This window comes from Anguilla rostrata, chromosome 12 (assembly GCF_018555375.3).
Source record: "Anguilla rostrata isolate EN2019 chromosome 12, ASM1855537v3, whole genome shotgun sequence".
Taxonomy (NCBI): domain Eukaryota; kingdom Metazoa; phylum Chordata; class Actinopteri; order Anguilliformes; family Anguillidae; genus Anguilla; species Anguilla rostrata.
Window position 1 is genome coordinate 17,796,665 of NC_057944.1, and position 15,781 is coordinate 17,812,445.

General features: G+C 39.1%; 2 protein-coding genes across 2 annotated transcripts; both read left to right on the plus strand.

Annotated features, from left to right (window-relative positions):
* Nucleotides 1-3,100: 3,100 nt before the first annotated feature.
* Nucleotides 3,101-8,150, plus strand: LOC135236348 (extracellular calcium-sensing receptor-like). Its single transcript, XM_064302650.1, has 6 exons — nt 3,101-3,227; nt 4,036-4,327; nt 5,372-6,166; nt 6,265-6,492; nt 6,858-6,981; nt 7,108-8,150. The coding sequence occupies exons 1-6, from the start codon at nt 3,181-3,183 to the stop codon at nt 8,019-8,021; spliced, it is 2,400 nt and encodes a 799-aa protein (XP_064158720.1). The 5' UTR covers nt 3,101-3,180; the 3' UTR covers nt 8,022-8,150.
* Nucleotides 8,151-10,143: 1,993 nt separating this feature from the next.
* LOC135236345 (extracellular calcium-sensing receptor-like) lies at nt 10,144-14,072 on the plus strand. The gene is made up of 6 exons (XM_064302648.1): nt 10,144-10,356; nt 10,603-10,894; nt 11,250-12,044; nt 12,143-12,370; nt 12,721-12,844; nt 12,995-14,072. The coding sequence occupies exons 1-6, from the start codon at nt 10,151-10,153 to the stop codon at nt 13,897-13,899; spliced, it is 2,550 nt and encodes an 849-aa protein (XP_064158718.1). The 5' UTR covers nt 10,144-10,150; the 3' UTR covers nt 13,900-14,072.
* Nucleotides 14,073-15,781: the final 1,709 nt, after the last annotated feature.

The window sequence follows — 15,781 nt, forward strand, 5'->3', positions numbered from 1 at the left end:
CAAATGCAATTGATTAAATTCAGCTGACTGATCACAGCCCAGATTGATTGCAGCCAGCCATATAACATCACAGTGGAGTAGTCACCACAAAGGAAATACCTAAAGGGATTTTTACATTACATTACATTACAGGCATTTGGCAGACGCTCTTATCCAGAGCGACGTACAACAAAGTGTATAACCATAACCAGGAACAAGTATGACGAAACCCCTAGAGAGAAGTACCGGTCCAAGTACAGGGAACAACCGCATAGTTCAACTTGGACCCTGACGGTTAAACTGATTAACACTAACAACGAGAACGGCAACAACGCAATCTATGGAAAAATAAAAATAAATAAAAATAAATAAAGATACAAGTAGTCGTTAAGACAGGCGCATCAACTAAGTAACCTATGAAACAGCTGCCTAGTTACAACCCTAAGTTTAGTCATTTACAGGGGGGAAGGGAGGGATGGAGAGAGGTGCAGCCTGAAGAGGTGGGTCTTCAGTCGTCGTTTGAAATTGTTCACAGTCTCAGCTGTTCTGACCTCCACAGGGAGGTCATTCCACCATCGTGGGGCCAGAACAGACAGGAGACGTGTTCTGGAAGTGCAGGTGCGAAGAGGGGGAGGTGCTAGGCGTCCTGAGGTAGCAGAATGGAGGGATCTGGCTGGCATGTAGGGTTTGAATATCTTGTGAAGGTATGCTGGGGCTGATCCCTTGACAGCCTGGTATGCTAGGACCAATGTTTTGAATTTGATGCGAGCTATAACAGGCAGCCAGTGGAGGGTAGTGAGCAGGGGAGTTACGTGGGAGTGTCTGGGGAGGTTGAAGACCAGACGAGCCGCAGCATTCTGAATGAGCTGCAGGGGTCTGGTGGCAGATGCTGGTAGTCCAGCCAGAAGAGAGTTGCAGTAGTCCAGGCGGGATAGAACCATTGCTTGGACCAGGAGCTGGGTTGAGTAGGTGGTGAGAAAGGGGCGGATTCTGCGGATGTTGTATAGGAAAAATCTGCATGCCCGGGTTACTGCTGCAATGTTGTTGGAGAGGGACAGCCTGTTGTCCATCATCACTCCGAGAGGCGCAGGGTGATGATGTCACTACGGTGTCCCCTAAGGAAATGGAAAAGTCGAGGAGGGGAGAGGATAGAGCAGGAATAAAGATTAGCTCCGTCTTTCCTGGGTTGAGCTTCAGGTGGTGATTGTCCATCCAGCTCTGTATGTCCCTCAGGCAAGCGGAGATGCGGGCAGGGACCTGTGTGTCCGATGGGGAGAAGGAGAGAAAGAGTTGCGTGTCGTCGGCATAGGAATGATAGGACAAGCCATGGGCAGATATTACAGGGCCAAGAGATCTGGTGTACATGGAGAAGAGAAGGGGACCAAGGACTGAGCCCTGGGGAACTCCGGTGGTGAGGGGACGGGGTGGTGATACCTTACCCGCCCAGGCAACCTGGAAGGAGCGGTCAGAGAGGTAGGACTCGATCCAGTCAAGGACTGTGCCGCGGATCCCTGTTGCTGCCAGGGAGGACAGGAGGGTAGAGTGGTCCACCGTGTCAAATGCAGCGGAGAGGTCTAGAAGAATCAGGACAGAGGAGAGGGAGGCTGCTCGTGCGGCATGGAGTGACTATGGATTTGAAATATAACAGTCTGGAAAGGGTTACAAAGCCATTTCTAAGGCTCTGGGACTCCACCAAACCATGGTGACAGCCATTATCTCCAAATGGATAACACTTGGAACAGTGGGGAAAATTGAATTCATGGGAGTGTAGCAAGTCGGAAACCACTGCTAACCAAAGGAAACATCAATGCGTATCACAAAAAAGTGCCTGAATGATCCCCATGCCTTTAGGGATAATGTTCTCAGGACGTTTTGGAAGACACGGGTCCCATTATGTCTGGTGTAAAGCAAATATAACATTTCACAGTATGAACAACATACCAGCATTAAAAATTGTGGTAGTTTGGTGGTGTAGGGACGCTTGGCAGTCTCAAGACATGGATGACTTTCTATTATTGATGAACTATGAGTTCTGCTCTGTACCAAAATATTCTTAAGGAGAATGTATGGGTCATCTGTCCATGAGCTGAAGCTGAAGTGTAATTGGGTTATGCAGCAACACAATGATCCACAAAAAAAGCAAATCCACGTCTGAATGGCTGAAAAGTAACAAAATTAAAGTTTTGGTCTGACTTGAACCTAATAGAGATGTGGTAGGACCTGAGGCAAGCAGTTCATGCTTGAAAACCTACCAATTTGTTTGAATTAAAACAGTTCTGCAAAGAATATTGGCTAAAATTCCTTCACAGTGATGGGAAAGACTGATATTAAATTACAGAAAGCATTTGGTTGCAGTTTTTTCTGCTAAAGGTGGTTGTTACTTTGGAAACTGGAAAGAAAGTCTCCCTTGACAGTAATGGAGACCCAATAGCCAGATATGAGGTGGAAACTGCGTTTCCTTTGCTCTCTTACCTTCATAGGTTGGCCCTCTGAGTAATCTTGTACCTTTCTCTTGTGTTCTGGGGAAAACAATAGTAGTGTTAATGGCCTTCAGGGCTACACTTCCAGGCAGTAATGTGATGAAGTGGTTTGGGCCTCCCCAGCAGAGATATGGTGTTCTTGCTTTCAGCCTGAGTAAAACACAAGGAAACACATCAGTAAAATGCATGTGAAATATCAATAACAATATTAATGACATGTAGATTTTAACAAAAAATTGCATTGGTTCACTTGGAATTCCCAAAATAAAAGAAAAAAATCCCAATATTACTACATCCTTGCACAGATAAAGGATGGCTCAGAAAAGCACTGTCTGTCCCCCAAAATGTATTAGTTGGATTGAAAACAGCATTGTGTGCCGATCTCAGATATCCTTAGAATTGTGTTTACCTAGGGTATGCCTTCACTGTTAATGCATTTTCTCCCCACCTTCCTTATCCTGGGACTCAGACATGCCTTTGAGAATCACAGATCGATGGAGAATTAAAACTCCTGTATTTAAACCTCGTACACAGCAGTGCTGGATCTGAGATGTGCAGTGGGATGGCGCTGCAGATCATTCTGCTGACACAGACAGTCCTCTGGGCTGCAGCACAGACTCCACCATGCAGAATACTGGGGAGGGCAGCCAAGCCCAGCTTCTATCAACATGGAGACATCAACATCGGCGGGGTCTTCGACCTGCACAGTGAAACCACAACAATGAGCATGCAATTCACAAGGACACCAGGGCCAATGAAATGTGTACGGTAAGATGAATTCAAATTGAGTATTAAATGCCTTTTTGTAATGGTTGTAATTTGAAGGTATGGTGCTTGTTCATTATTTATGTTCATGCTCAATATTCAGATTAAGAGTCCCCCCCCCCTCTATATTGTCCTCCTAATGAAACAAATACCAGCCTTTTGAAAAGTAAGTAAAAATTTTATTTTAAGGATTCATGTGCCTTCTGCAGTATTAAAATGACAATTAACCCTTGTGTTTTATTTCCTTATTAGCACATGTGAAGCTGGTAGCCTGAGTAAAATATACATAGTAGACTATTGAAATTTTAAAGCAAATAAAGAAAAAATATGCAAAAAAAAAAGAAATATATTTTATCTTTATCTCTATTCCAAACAATATAAATAATTTATATGGTTTGTGGTTGCCATTTACCCCTGTTAAATCACAATTAACAGTGAAAATGTTATTCATTTGTGATAAAAATGTAATTTATATATTAATAATCAACTGTAATGAAGGCATGAATGAATAATGTTTATCTGTGAAAAATCTAAATGAAACAAAGTTTCCATGAAGTGAAGTTGATATTTATTTGAACTGACCTTCTAAATTTTCATCATATTATATTCAAAAAAAGATGCAAAACAAATATAAATGATGAACAACAAATAGAAACACAAGACAAGATGAAAATTCACATTGGTTTAGTCACAGGTTATTAAATACATCTCTCTAAAGTGCCTTTCCACTGTTGCTATTATATTAAAACAGGTAATTTGCACAAAACTGAATACAAGGGTTAAATAAATGATCAACATGTATCATGTCTAGAGTTAATTTCAGAGAATTCCAGGTGGCCCAGACCATGATCTTCGCTATTGAAGAAATAAACAACAGAACTGACCTCCTCCCAGGTGTAGCTCTTGGATATAAAATATATGACTCTTGTCTGTCCCCAACGTTCTCAATACGATCAGCCATGTCTCTGATGAATGGTTATGAGGAAACACTGACCGACATATCATGCTCCACACCAGCAGCAGTGCAAGCTATTGTTGGGGCGTCCATGTCGACAAACTCCATTGCAATTGCAGCAAACGTTGGATTATTTAAGATTCCAGTGGTAAGAGTTATTTTACTGTTTTTACATAATACAAAGCAAAGGAAATTGTAGATGGGGAATTTGTAAATTAAATCTAATTACTGCATAAATATTTCATAAGTGTTTTTTAGTGACAGAGGCGAGCATTTGCAAATAGTACTGGGTCAACAGTAGTGTCCTTAGCTACTTAGTTTAAAATTGAGGTTTATAACCCTAGATCACAGAATTGCAGTGCAACTGGAACAGCTAATAATAATTTCACAGATTCGTATTGCTGTTTCAGTTGTAATGCAGTTCTGGGGTTGAGGAGTTTAAACCTGAGATTTTAACTGTAGCTACTGTAAGTATGCTGAAATTTAACCAATTTATTATTATTATTAGAGCAACAACAACAAAAATAGGAATAATAATATGATATAAAAGGATGTGTCAATCATTTGACAAAAACTGTCCACAATAACATTAGCTATATCTACAAAGCAATTCATTCAGAAATTGGTATGGGAAAAAATAATTGATTTTTTTTCCCCCCGTATTCAACTATTATTCTCTATTTAACTATTATAATCACATAATGTGATTATGTTTATATCACACAATCTCAACTGAGTAATCCTTCTGGTAAGGTATTGAATGCATTTAATGATGTAATTATTGTAAATGTACTATAGATTTGGTTTAGATATTTTCTGATTCAACATGGCATTGTGAATACTGCACAGTCAATATCAGAAATTAATTTTTTGACTGATGATATGATGTGACACACCTATACTGATGGAGATAAACAGTGGTTTATAGTTGGTTCTTTTTTTGACTGCACAACAATATAGACACAATTTCTTTGCATCCCGCATACAGTAGTACCGTGAAGGCACAATATCATGCCTTCACAAACATGCTTTCGCAAAATGGCAGCTGCAAGTTCCACATATCTATCAGAATATAATGGTAAAAAAAAACCTTTGTGCTGGTGATTCAGTGGCTGCTTTAATGAACTGAACTATAGTGTATGTTCTTACATTTAAACTCGGCTAAATGTAACTTTGTCCATTTTGTTTTCAGATCAGTCACTTTTCAACATGTGCATGTCTGAGCAACAGAAAAGAATTCCCCTCATTCTTCAGAACCATTCCCAGTGACTATTACCAGAGCAGAGCACTGGCTCAGCTGGTGAAGCACTTTGGCTGGACCTGGATAGGCACAGTGAGAGGTGACAGTGACTATGGCAACAATGGGATGACAACATTTATAAAAGCTGCTCAGCAGGAAGGCATCTGTATTGAGTATTCAGAGAAATTTCACATAACAGAACCAGAGAAATTACTGAAGGTTGTAGATGTTATCAAAAGAAGTACTGCAAAGGTCATTTTAGCATTTCTTGGTCCAGTTGAAATGAACAAGTTATTGGAACAGCTGACCCTTCAGAATATTACAGGTTTTCAAATGGTTGGCAGTGAAGGCTGGATAACAGCAAGCCGTCTAGTGACACCTACAAGTTTCAGAATACTGGGAGGATCTATTGGATTTGCTGTAAACAAAGGCAAAATAAATGGCCTCAAAGAATTTCTATTAAAACTTCACCCCTCACAAAAACCAGGAAATCTTGCGGTTATAGACTTTTGGGAAGATATGTTTCACTGTTCCCTAATAAGTGAGAATAATCTACCTCCCATTAAACCCTGCACTGGATCTGAGAGCTTGACTGAAGTGGAAAATGAATACACTGACGTATCAGAGCTGAGAATCCCCAACAATGTCTACAAAGCAGTATACGCTGTTGCTCATTCTCTACATGACCTGCTGGCATGTACACTCCACCAAGGCTGTACAAACAGTGTGAAAACAGAATCCTGGCAGGTAACTCTATATGCTCTTCTTATATACTTAATAAAATTCCCATTATGAACAAAGCCAACAAAGCATTTCTTTTGACTGAAATAATTGTTTCTTTACAGCTTCTTAGGGCTCTGAAAAAAGTCAATTTCACTTTGGAAACTGGAGAGAATGTCTTCTTTGACAGTAATGGAGATCCAATAGCCAGATATGAGGTGGTGAACTGGCAGCTGGGTCCTGATGGTGCAGTAAAGTTCAGAGTGGTCGGCTACTATGATGCTTCTTTTCCATCTGGGCAGCAGTTTGTGATGAGACCTGTTAATATGGTTTGGGCAGGTGGGCAAACACAGGCAAGTGTTCATGCACTTTGAGCTAAATACTTGTATGATACCATTATGCAGCATTTAGCACTGATTAAGATAAAGCATTAAATGACAGTTCACAAATCTGAAGCAATTCCATATGGGCCTGGGACATGAAAATATGTAAAATGTTAGCTGCAAATGTTAATAAATCTACAACAGAAAAAAGAAATTTCACACATGCATGAAGGCAGTCTATACTGTGTAAGTCCTGAATTACCTTTGTGTGTGATAATAATCTGCACCATGTATTTGATCTTCTGTATGATAAAGTACTGCAAATAATTATTATGTACTTACACATCACATTGTCCATGGGTGCTTTGAGTCAAGAGTTTAAACCTGTTGTACAGAAACCCAGGTCAGTGTGCAGTGAGAGCTGTCCCCCAGGCACCCGGAAGGCTGTGCAGAGAGGAAGGCCTGTCTGCTGCTATGACTGTGTGCCCTGTGCTGAGGGAGAAATCAGCAATGTCACAGGTAGTCAACTCTAACCAGCCTATATAGAATATTGCTCTTTATGTATCATTTTGCACTGTACTCATTATAATGTACAGCCATAGCTGTAATAGGGTTCTAATACTGATATTCATTATTTTCTTACAGATTCTAATGACTGTATTCAGTGCTCGGAAGAATACTGGTCTAATGCAAAAAGAGATCAATGTATTTTAAAGATTGTCGAATTTTTGTCCTTTGAAGAAATTATGGGAATAGTGCTTGTAATTTTTTCTATATTTGGAACAAGTGTTACTGCATTTGTGGCTGTGCTGTTCTTCTTAAAAAAGGATACGCCCATTGTGAAAGCCAACAACTCAGAGTTGAGCTTCCTGCTGCTCTTTTCATTGAAACTGTGTTTCCTTTGCTCTCTTACCTTCATCGGCCGGCCCTCTAAATGGTCCTGTATGCTGCGCCACACTGCGTTTGGGATCACCTTTGTCCTCTGCATCTCCTGTGTTCTGGGAAAAACAATAGTGGTGTTAATGGCCTTCAGGGCTACACTTCCAGGCAGTAATGTGATGAAGTGGTTTGGGCCTCTGCAGCAGAGACTGAGTGTTCTTGCTTTCACTATCATACAGGTCCTTATTTGTGTGCTTTGGTTAACAATATCCCCTCCATTCCCCAACAAGAACATGAAGCACTACAAAGAAAAGATCATTCTAGAATGTGATGTAGGATCAGCAGTGGGGTTCTGGGCTGTACTGGGTTATATTGGGCTCCTCTCTCTACTGTGCTTTGTTTTAGCTTTTCTGGCCCGAAAGCTACCTGACAACTTCAACGAAGCCAAATTCATCACATTCAGCATGCTAATATTCTGTGCAGTCTGGATCACTTTTATACCAGCTTATGTCAGCTCACCAGGAAAGTTCACTGTAGCTGTGGAGATCTTCGCGATTTTAGCATCTAGTTTTGGCTTGCTGTTCTGTATCTTTCTTCCAAAATGTTATATAATATTATTCAGACCTGAGCAAAATACAAGAAAACATATAATGGGTAAAACAGATGTGAAAGCTCAGTGATTGCCTGTACCATTTTATAGCCAAGAAAACTGTGCAGGGTACTAGACTACAGAACCACCTGTGAAATAAGAATGCATTATGTCGTACCTTACATAACATTCACAAGATATATAAATAAAAGGAAGGATGTTCACTAACCCATGTTCACTTGATGGAAACTTGGAAGTACTTCATCAAGCACTCCATGGTTAGGGTACCAGAACATTCTTTAGGAGAATGTCTGGTCATATGTCCATGAGTGGAAGCTGAAATGAAACTGGGTTATGCAGCAAAACAATAATCCACAACACAAAAGTAAGTCCACACCTGAATGGCTGAAAAGAAAAAAAAATAAAGTTTTGGAATGACCTAGCCAGAGTCCTGAATTGAACCCAATAGAGATGCTGTGGCAGCAGGCAATTCATGCTCAAAACCCTACCAATTTGTCTGAATTAAAACATTTCTGCAAAGAATAGTGGGCTAAAATTCCTTTTATATACTTCAATTCCTTCTACAATCTACATACTTTCCCTCCGATATCTGCCAAGTGGAAGATCGGTGTACATCCAAAGTTGTCTTGTGCACCTGCCACAAAACTTGGAACAGCTGACACATCACAAAGGACTGGCCTCCCCTTTTATTGCTGTTAAATTTTGAAACATATTTTATTTAACACTTACATAAAACCATAGGATAGCGTAAAACTTGTAATACCTGATGTTGTGTTTGTTTCACTATGCGTATGTTGGTCTGGAATAGTAATGAACTTGTTGTTTCACATTGTTAAAACACTTCATTTTATAAGACTGATTAAACAAACTAACCACGTAATACAGAGTAGCATGTCATTAACCCATAATTATACTCCCCTCTTTATTTCTTACCGGTTGCCTCAAGAGTCAAATTCTTTCAGTTTTAGACTAGAGGTCAGAAAATGCCACCAAAGTAAATTTGGTGGAGCAGTCCTGTCATTAAATAGCTACCGAGGAAATGAAATTATGACATGGCAGGAAAAGCCATTTTGTCATAATTTCACCCCCTTATCTCCACAGGTGATGTCTTTGGAGTCTAATTGGAGACACTAAATTTCTCACAGTTATGAACGTGAGCGAATGGTGTGTGTCCCTGCCCTGCGATAAATTAGCGGCCTATCCAGGGTGTATGCCTCTCACCTAAGCTGGGATAGCCTCCAACCCTCCAACCTTCCAACCAACCCCCCCCCCCCCCCTCCCCCCGCCCCCACTTACCCAGACCAGAATACGCGAGTATAGATACTGAATTTCTGGAACAGCACTAGCACCTTATAGATGAAGGAAAGTTGGTTCATAACAGCGCAACCAATAATGTGTCAGAGTTGGCCCACACCCACCTCATTCACCAATATATCAACCATTAAGAGAGTACAAATAAAGTAATCAAACTATGACATCGCGACCCTTGTTGTTAAACATCACCCTTAGAATTTACTATGGGAAAAATACAAATAAAACAGCAGGATAACAACATTTACCACAAAAGACAACATGGGAACATGTCAGCTTTGAGTGCATTTAAATAAATGAATAAATAATTAGGACCAGTATTATACTGATAATTCATTCAAAATTGTTCATGTGTATAACACGGTTGGCAATGGAAGAAATAACATAAATAACTATGTACTGCTAAATATACCACACTGCTCAGTGATTAAATGCAATTTTGTGTGCTGCCATTCCATTATGATTATAATGGTGATTTCAAATAAAGTATAAGTAAAATGTTTGAACTTGTAGGCCTACATGGTAAAAACTAAAAGCCACAATGATTCTGAGCCATTTTGTTGAAGTGTCAAGCACAGGCTAGACATAAGCATTTCAAAATATTTGTCCATTTGTAATGCCAAATAAGGCTCAACACCCAAACATACTATTCAAAGATAACAGACAACACTGCCCTCCACAGTAGATAACTAAACTGAAAAGAGTTTTTAAAAAATTGCAGTATCTTCAAATAGTGATTTACTCTTTCTGATGCTTTTGCAATTTGCTTCACCTCAGCCTGCTTATCCAGGGACTCAGGCATGCCTTTGGGAATCACAGATCGATGGAGAATTAAAACTGCTGTATTTAAACCAGGTACACAGAGCTGGATCTGAGATGTGTAGTGGGATGGATCTGCAGATCATTCTGCTGGCACTAACAGTCCTCTGGGCTGCAGCACAGACCCCACCATGCAGAATACTGGGGAGGGCAGCCAAGCCCAGCTTCTATCAACATGGAGACATCAACATTGGCGGGGTCTTCGCCATGCACCAAATTCCCAGGGAACTAACCATCAACTTTGACACCAACCCTGGGCACCTGAAGTGTTCACGGTGAGATTAATTATTAATTAACATTTAGTTATTCTTTGTAATAGTTGTTATTTGACAATACATTTTTGCTGCGATTCAAATTAAACTGACGGTAAAATCAGTAATAATTCTGACAGAAAAAAAAAAATTAATAATATAACAATAATATTCAAATCATGTGTAAAACTCTTATCTACTGAATAGTCTTTGTAAATTACCCTCCACATGCTTAGCCTGTCAAGCAATAATAAAGTGTGTCATTTCCAGAGTGCATTTCAGAGATTTCCAGTTGGCCCAGACCATGATCTTTGCCACTGAAGAAATAAACAACAGAACTGACATCCTCCCAGGTGTATCTCTTGGATATAAGATACACGATTCCTGTGCCTCTCCAATATTCGCTACAAGAGCAGCCATGACTATGATGAACGGTTATGAGGATACATTGTCTGACACATCATGTTCCACACCAGCAGTAGTGCAGGCCATTATTGGGGCATCCATTTCTACTAATGCCATTGCCATTGCAGCAACTGTTGGATTATTTCAGATTCCACTGGTAAGAGTTCCTTTACTCCTATTCCCAAACAGTTATTAATTAACTGATATTTATGTCAAATGATAATAGTCATGGCAAGTATGTTTTGGTCTTCTAAGTAGGGGTTTTCTACTGTGAAAATGTAATGGTAAAGACCAGTGATTATGGGAAATGTGAAAAAATTAAAGTCTACAATGATTCTATAATAAACATAGTTGTCCCATCTGCTTATATCAATTGATCATGCCAAACACAAAATAATGTTCTCTGGTTAAAAAAGCAGTTTTGTTTCCATTGTATCAATTATATGATATCCAGTCTCTCTCTCACATTCATTATGGTTATGTTCTCATATAGTTTATATTAACATTTTCAGATCAGTCACTTTGCAACATGTGCATGTCTGAGCAATAGAAAAAGATTCCCCTCATTCTTCAGAACCATTCCCAGTGACTATTACCAGAGCAGTGCACTGGCTCAGCTGGTGAAGCACTTCGGCTGGTTCTGGATAGGAGCAGTAAGAGGTGACAGTGACTATGGCAACAACGGAATGGCAACATTTATAAAAGCTGCTCAGCAGGAAGGCATCTGCATTGAGTATTCTGAGAAATTTCACTTCACAGAACCTGAGAAATTACAGAAGGTTGTAGATGTTATCAAAAGAGGTTCTGCACGGGTAATAGTAGCATTCCTTGCTCAGAATGAAATGAGCACACTATTAGAGCAGCTGGCCTTTCAGAATATTACTGGTTTGCAAATGGTTGGCAGTGAAGGCTGGATAACAGCAAGCAGTATAGCATCACCAAGCAGTTTCAGAACACTGGGAGGATCTATTGGCTTTGCTATCACCCAAGGCAAAATAAATGGCTTGCAAGAATTTCTATTAAAACTTCAGCCATCCAATTACCCAAATAACACTGATGTTACAGACTTTTGGGAAGCTGCTTTTCAGTGTAACCTCAGAAATGGAGATGAAAAGCCTCACGTTACCCTCTGCACTGGATCTGAGAGCTTGATTAAACTGGAAAATGCATACACTGATGTATCAGAGCTGAGAATCTCCAACAATGTTTACAAAGCAGTATACGCTGTTGCTCATTCTCTACATGACCTGCTGGCATGCACACCCCATCAAGGCTGTACAAACCGTGTGAATACAGAGCCCTGGCAGGTAACTCAATCACTCTGTCTTACATAGTTATTAAAACCTCCACTATGAACAAAGCCAAGCAAGCATTTCTTTTGGCTAAAATCCTTGTTTCTCTACAGGTACTTAGGGCTCTGAAAAAAGTAAATTTCACTTTGGAAACTGGGGAGAAAGTCTCTTTTGACAGTAATGGGGACCCAATAGCCAGATATGAGGTGGTGAACTGGCAGCTTGGTCCTGATGGTGCAGTAGAGTTCAGAGTGGTCGGCTACTATGATGCTTCTTTACAATCTGGGCAGCAATTTGTGATGAGTGCTGCTAGTATAGTTTGGGCAGGTGGGCAAACACAGGCAAGTGTTCATGCACTACATGCAGAGGTCTGATAACAGCACAGACACCTGCATTCATCTTTCAGCATTGATTGTGATAAAGCATTATGTGATAGCTAAGAGTGCAACTCACTGAACAAAAGAAACTGAATATTAGTAGGTATATGCACAATTCTTCCTTTTCCAAACTGTAAAATGCTTAGCGGCGTACATAAATAAAACTATAACAGAAAAAGAAATCATACACATATGAGGGATGACTGTACTGTGGAAAGATATATTGTAAGTAATTATTATAAATGATTTACAAATCATATTGTCCTTCGGTGCTTTGACCTTAAGAGTAGAAAAATCTTGTACATCATGCACAGAAACCCAGGTCAGTGTGCAGTGAGAGCTGTCCCCCAGGCACCCGGAAGGCTGTGCAGAGAGGAAGGCCTGTCTGCTGCTATGACTGTGTGCCCTGTGCTGAGGGAGAAATCAGCAATATTACAGGTAATTCAGAGTCAGCTTGAAACAGGTTTACACCAAACATTTCAAAGTTGTGCATTTTCTATTGTGGTACATCTGCTCATTGTAATGTACATGCATAGCTGTAAAAGGGTTTTAATAATGATAATAATAATACTCATTGTTTTCTTACAGATTCTAATGACTGCATTCTGTGTCTGGAAGAATACTGGTCTAATGTTAAAAGAGATCAATGTGTTTTAAAGGTGGTTGAATTTCTATCCTTTCAAGAAATTATGGGGATCATACTTGTAATTTTTTCCATATTTGGAGTATGCATAACTGCATTTGTGGCTGTGCTGTTCTTTATAAAGAAGGACACACCCATTGTGAAAGCCAACAACTCAGAGCTGAGTTTCCTGCTGCTCTTTTCATTGAAACTGTGTTTCCTTTGCTCTCTTACCTTCATCGGCCGGCCCTCTGAGTGGTCCTGTATGTTGCGCCACACTGCGTTTGGGATCACCTTTGTCCTCTGCATCTCTTGTGTTCTGGGGAAAACAATAGTGGTGTTAATGGCCTTCAGAGCTACACTTCCAGGCAGTAATGTGATGAAGTGGTTCGGGCCTCCCCAGCAGAGACTGAGTGTTCTTGCTTTCACTCTCATACAGGTCCTTATTTGTGTGCTTTGGTTAACAATATCCCCTCCATTCCCCAACAAGAACATGAAGCACTACAAAGAGAAGATCATTCTAGAATGTAATGTAGGATCAGCAGTGGGGTTCTGGGCTGTGCTGGGTTATATTGGGCTACTCTCTATATTGTGTTTTGTTTTAGCTTTTTTGGCTCGTAAGCTCCCTGACAACTTCAATGAAGCCAAATTCATCACATTCAGCATGCTCATATTCTGTGCAGTCTGGATCACCTTTATACCAGGTTATGTCAGTTCACCTGGAAAGTTCACTGTAGCTGTGGAAATATTTGCAATTTTAGCATCTAGTTTTGGCTTGCTATTCTGTATCTTTCTTCCAAAATGTTATATAATATTATTCAAACCTGAGCAAAATACTAGAAAGCATATAATGGGTAAAACAGACATGTAATCTGTCTAACATGGTTGTGCACTTATTTTATGTCACTTTGGATAAAAGTGTCTGCCAAATAAATGCCATGTAAATGTAATGGTTGTGGATCTCTTGTTAGTTGCAGCACTCATAAAGAAAATTAGTAGTAAATGGTAATATTCAAATATTCTCCAAATAACACAATAACTTAACAAATCATCACATGGAGAGACATTAAATAAAGAAAAATGCATACTACGACTAGATTTTCTGGTGGGAAAAATGATTGACTTCATATTTGGGCAGTATTGTTACCATTGACTTACAGTTAGGTAGCTCAAACGCTTATCCTGGATCCAAGCACACTGCTACAAATGAGCAACATCTCTCAACAAGACCTGGAAGTAAGCTTCAAAATTGAAGCTCAGTTTTGGCGGCTTGTTTGAAATAATTATGAGTGAAAAAAAATATACATTGAGATAGATACGTGTAGAAATAAATAAAAGAGCCAATGTCCAAAGAGTCCTTCGGAAATAAAAACGACATGAAATAAAATAGACATGAAGTAGCTAATAGATATTTATTTAATTGCTTAGTTATTTATTTCATTATATATCTCATTGCTTTTTATTTCTTTCATTATTCTTTTACATTTATTTAATTGTTTAATTCAAGTTTTGCTAAAAATAAAACAATGGAAATCAAATTATAAGAAAGAGGTGCAGCTAGCACTAACACTAGGCAGCTAGATATTGTTTACCAGCTATATCTGAGGAGGCAAATGAAAGGCGAATACAATTTGTGTTAACTAGCTTGGGAAACTAAATAGTACCAGCTATCAATTTACAATGGAAAATATACATTACTGCCAAGTCAGTTAGCAACAATTAAATTAATATTGACAGATGCAAAAAAAGGGAGAGGATGTGAATGGAATCTTTAGAATGCTAGCACTGGAGGTGATTGATTAGATAGTGTTCAGGAAATGTAGTAGTATTGCTGGATTGACATTGACAGCTTATAGATGAGGGCTAGTTTGTTTTTAACAGCACAACCAATAATGTGCCAGAGCTGGCCTTCATCCACCCAGTTCACCACTATAACAACCAGGTCATATTTAAAGGGTACGAATAAAGTATTCAAAATAAGACATCACAACCCTTGTTGTTCAAAATTATCTTTAAATGCTCTGGAAAAATACAAATAAAACGGCAGGAAAATAACATTTTCCACAAAAAACACCAGGGAACATGTCACTTTGATACTGAGCCTTAAAAAGGACCAGTACTGATGTTGATAACAAAATTGATGTTAATATCATGGTCGACAATGAAAGAAATAACACCAGTAACTGCAGCACTGGCACAGATTATGGAAACACTGTGCTTAAACAAGTTGTTTATCACATTTTAAAAAATTGTTGGTGCCTTCTCTTCCGATATTTTTTCTCAGAGCCATTTTCATCTGTAAAAATGCATTCAAAACAGTTATCTTCTTGAACACGGGTGGTAATGACAGTAAGTGACCATTAGTAATTTGAAATAGAGTATACAAGTCAGAGAAGAAAACATGTTCTGATGTATATAATAATTTTATGTAGAAAAATACTGGACAAAGAAATTCATTTTTTCTTTTTATTTATATTAAATGCATTACATGATTAATGTGTTGCCAAATATTGCATTAACCATCTAAATCTGTTTAAAAATGCACCATTTCCACAATTTGTGCCAGTAGTGTATGCAGCAAAAATACATGATGGCTCAGTGATTAAATGCAATTGTTTGTGCTGACTTTCCATAAGAGTTATAATTTATTTAATTATAAGTAAATACTAAATACTAATTTAACAAAACAAAAAAAGCCCTCTTAGTCATAGATTCCAAGTCATGTCTTCAAAGTGTGTGTATTTGTGTATTTG